This window comes from Zosterops lateralis (assembly GCF_965231275.1).
Source record: "Zosterops lateralis genome assembly, chromosome: 1".
Classification (NCBI taxonomy): Eukaryota; Metazoa; Chordata; class Aves; order Passeriformes; family Zosteropidae; genus Zosterops; species Zosterops lateralis.
The window spans coordinates 14,139,229-14,143,891 of record NC_139762.1 but is presented as its reverse complement, the minus strand read 5'-3'; the positions used below and the strand labels follow the sequence as shown (position 1 = coordinate 14,143,891).

At 48.3% G+C, this 4,663-nt stretch overlaps 1 protein-coding gene across 1 annotated transcript; it reads right to left on the bottom strand.

Moving 5' to 3' along the window:
• Positions 1-1,153: 1,153 nt before the first annotated feature.
• Positions 1,154-4,276, bottom strand: LOC310916526 (uncharacterized protein; the record flags this gene model as incomplete). Its single annotated transcript, XM_083874120.1, has 2 exons — positions 1,154-1,788; positions 2,695-4,276. The coding sequence occupies 2 exons, from the start codon at positions 4,274-4,276 to the stop codon at positions 1,154-1,156; spliced, it is 2,217 nt and encodes a 738-aa protein (XP_083730246.1).
• Positions 4,277-4,663: the final 387 nt, after the last annotated feature.

Genomic DNA, 4,663 nt, shown 5'->3' with positions numbered 1-4,663 from the left:
CTCCCCAACCCCAGACATAATAAAACACAATCTGTGATATACATTTTATCTAGAAGCACAATTAACCACAGTGATTAATTCTCATGATCTCTTAGCTGTTAATAAGGTGAAGAAATGTTGCTTGAGAGATAATGGGTTGAAGAAAAATATTTCTGAATCACTGTTTTCCCTACTGTGGACACATCACTTTACCTCTTTGTGCTTGGTGAAATCCCCTGGGGATTATTCCATCTTTCTGAAAAAGCTGAATAAAGATAGATTCAGGTCAGGATATTCTGGAGATAAGAATGTAATCCATACTGTGAAATAGCATTGTCTTTTCATAATAGCTCCTAATGTCAATTTTAATATTTTTGAGAAGATATTTGTTACTATTTTTCAATCCATCAATGCATACATAGTGTTTGCTGTTATTCCTAAAAAGCACAGGCTTGTTCTTAATGTAAAACCTAGGCCTTAAGGAACTTATGGTGTAAATGTGTCTTATCACTGGAGAGAGGCTGTGCTTGTGAACTGCAAACTGGCACTTGATAGTGTCGAGCTCCTTGGATGGAGCTTGCTAAGGATGTAATACCTCCCCTTTGATCTGCTGGATATGTGTTCATTGTCCAAGAAAAGGAGATTGCAGGCTCATTTCCTATCTCCATAGGTCACCAATCACATCACATTGTTGTCCATGGATCAAAACTGAGGCCAAAAAGGTAAGAAGACAGGTTAGAACCTCTCCTTCCTGTGCCCTGTGTTGCCTCTGGTGTGAGGCTGGCGACCTGGTTAATCGGGGGCCACGGCGAACTTACAAACTGGCCGGACAAACCACGCGTGACACCAATATGATGAACGGTGGAATGCGATTTATTTCCCACGGGCACCTGCTTAAGTGACCTCGGTGCGCCCACGTGACTCTCAGAAGGGGATAGACAGCAAGGTTACAGGGCAGCAGCATGAAAAAGAGGAGGACCCTATTCTCCTCGTACATCACGTGAACTTCCGTGCGGTTTTGCTAACTACATTTCCCCCCTCTCTATGACTAATAAAACTTTCAACTTATACAAACTGCATAAACATAACAACAACAAAGAACTGAAACAACTTGTTAGTAGAATGTGCGAGCAAGTTAAACTTGTAGGCAATAAATGCTGACATTGCTGTCTTTTCAAGCTAGCTGTCTTTGCTCTAAAAGCATAATGTCAATTCTGCTTAAGCGAGCTTTAACAAATTGGGTTATTTTGTTAAGCAAACAAGGGCCGAACACGAGGGCAAGCAATATGGTAACCACTGGTCCGATCAAGGTGGAGACAACGGGGGCAATCCAAGGATGTTGGCTGAACAGTGAATCGAACCAGTTTCGCTGCTGGAACTCTTGGCCACGGCGTATAAGTCTTTCTTTAAGTTCTGCCATGGACTGCCTGATCGGACCTGAATGGTTAACATATGTGCAGCATTCCTCGTTCAATGCAGCGCAAAGTCCTCCCTGTTGCATCAGCAACAGGTCCAAACCTCGTCGGTTCTGCAGCACCATCTCCGACAAGGAGAACAGAGATTCTTCCAGTTTTAAAATGTTTTTGTGAATCTCAAGGAGGTCTTCATCAATTGCTCGCTGGAGCTGCAACAAATTCTGTTTCTGTGTGACCAGCGAAGAGATGCCTGTAGCTGCTCCTGTTCCACCTAGAGTTAGAAGTATTGCCAAACTGACAGCTGTTACTAGTTCTCTCTTTTCGCGATAGCGTGCTTCGAAGTGGAGCATTACCTCGTCATCTGTGTGGTACAGGATCCTAGGGATGACAGCGACTTGAACACAGAAATCGTTAGTTGCATCAAACTGTCTGATGGAGACACATGGGGTGATACCTGTGGTATGACAATCCCACATGCTCCCTGGTGCTGGAATGGCCCATGACTGTTGTTGGTCTAGGGTGATCGAGGTGTTACAGTGCTGTTTGTTTTGAGTGGCTAGGGATCTGCTACCAATGCACAGTCCGTACCCTGAGATCATTCCCAGAGTAATTCCCTTGCGGGAAGTGTCCCACTTACATTGTTTGGGATTGGCTCCTTTAGAGTATTCAAACATTGTGCTGACACCTATTCCTTCGTAAAAGGGTGGTTTGGCGTCATAGCACAACCAGCACGACTTGGTCAGGTTAGGTTGTGAGTAGTTTAGTGACGCAAACGCAGCATATAGCATTCGATCGAACAGACCCTGCGAGGCTACTTCGGGTCTGGGACTGGCTGGTACTGAATCGGGCTCTGCTGTTGCAACGAGCATTTTCTCTTTTTGTGAGGTTATCAGCTCGTTGGGCCCTACTGCAATGTATCGTGTGGGTGGATGAGTTCTGATGATCTGTATAACTGTGCCACGGTCAGGGGCCAGGCGTATTGAGTTGTCTCGACGCCTGTACACTGACCACAATCTGGCTATCGCCCATGTTGGGTCTTGTGGTCGCAGTACTGTGACTGTGAGGTGAGAGCAATTTCCTGGGTGTTTACCTTGGTATGTACTTCTTGATATACAGCCGTGAGGCCAACTTGTTACTTTTAGGAACTCATCCTCCTTTGGAGGTTTCCACCGGTTACCTGTTACTATGGTCTCACAACCCCAATACCTACAAAACCAGTAACCTGATTTAGTGCAATAACTCTTTCCGGGGTTGTGGCTTGGACACCAGTATGTCCCTTCTTCAATAACTCTTGCCTTACCGGATCGGTCTCTCGTAAAGATGTCTGTCAGACGCACCGTCCACGCGGGTGAGTTGGTTTCGGACCGACCTATCACATCGCCGGTGATAAAGTTCCTAAAGGTCCAAATGCTTGGCTGGTAGGGATGATTACCTGCGCCTAGGTGAACTGATGGCAGCGCAAAACTGATACACAAGAACAAAACCGGAAGTTTGACTGGCAACCTGTAGTGGACAACCTGTGGAAAGACACTCGAAGGCAAATTGTTATTTAGTCTTTTCACTGGAAATATTCGTGCTGCAGCCTCTGGCAGGTCTGCAAGTGCTGTTTGTATTTTTCCCCAGTCTGTCAGGGGCATTAACTTAGTCTTTTTTCTATGTGCATGCCTCATGGGCAAGTCTGTGTGCTTAAAGAAAATTGCTGGTGTGTCTTCTGTGTCTGTACTAGAATCTGAATCATCACTAGACTCCCCACTGGTGTGACACTGTCCCTTGTATTCGATTCTCTGTCCCTTGTATTCACTTTCTTGTCCTTTGTATTCGCTTGCCTGTTCCTTGCATCCACGTCTTTGTTCTCTGCACTCACGTCCCTGTTCCCTGCATTCACATCCTCGTTCCCTGCATTCACATCCTCGTTCCCTGCATTCACGTCCCTGTTCCCTGCATTCACATCCTCTGCACCACCCCTCTCGGACCGGCTTTGAGACCTGCTCGACCTCCTCCTCCTCCGAGTGAGAGGAAGTGGACTGGTCAGACACTTCCTGTCTCCTGTGCTTTTTGCTCTGACTCCGCCCTCTGGGTTTCTGGTGGGCAGGTGTGCCACTCCTCCTGCTCCGCCTCCTTTCCAGAGGCATCTCTGCCTTAAAAGGAATGGCTGGGGAACCCGTTCTCCGATTGGGCTCCGACTTCTCCTCCCCTCCGAGGACCGCACCTCCCCCTTTTTGGTCCCAACTGCGCGTGTCTGTGGCGCGAAATTCTACAGAGCTCCGCCCTTCTTCTTCAGCCTCGACGCCATGTTGTGGTGCATATGGAGGTGGCCTTGAGTCTATTTGCCTTAAATCTGCACTCACAACACTTTCCCTTGGGCTCGGGGGGTTCTCCGATGGGTTAAACCCGACCGCAGAAAGGGACTTTAGGACCGGGGATGAGGATCGCGATTGCATATTAGTTTCAAGCACCCGCTCGCTCTCCGTGCCAGGATTCTCGAGCACGGACCGTGAAAGGTTATCAGTTTCAAGGCCTTGTTCTTTTTCAGCCCGATCATTTTCAAACACAGTCTGTGTGGCTGCTCCGATGCCCAGCTTGGGAGTTAACCTCAGGCATTTTTGAGCCGCAGCCCACGTCTCTTGCTCCTCCAGCGCTTTCTGCAGCGCTTTCATCACTTTTCCCCAGCTTTTTAGATTTTTGCTGGTGGCCGAGACTATAACGTCTCTTGCTAACACATTAGTACACCTCTCCCAGCATTCTGAATGCAAAATATCAACAGGGCGATCAATCGCTCCCAGAGTTAAAAGCCGCTTCACCGCAGCATCAAAATCTTTTGCTTTACACTTAATTCCCCACTGTTCATAAATTTCCGAAATTACCTTGCTCAGCATTTCCATGCCAGCGGTACTGAGGACGTCTCCTCCACCAGGGTCAGCCTGCTGCCCTGGTCGCCTCCCGCTACCAGCGTGTCACCCGTCGCCCGGAGCACACTCGCACCCGTGTGTCGGGGGGGCTTCCCGGGTTTCGGCACCACTTGTTGCCTCTGGTGTGAGGCTGGCGACCTGGTTAATCGGGGGCCACGGCGAACTTACAAACTGGCCGGACAAACCACGCGTGACACCAATATGATGAACGGTGGAATGCGATTTATTTCCCACGGGCACCTGCTTAAGTGACCTCGGTGCGCCCACGTGACTCTCAGAAGGGGATAGACAGCAAGGTTACAGGGCAGCAGCATGAAAAAGAGGAGGACCCTATTCTCCTCGTACATCACGTGAACTTCC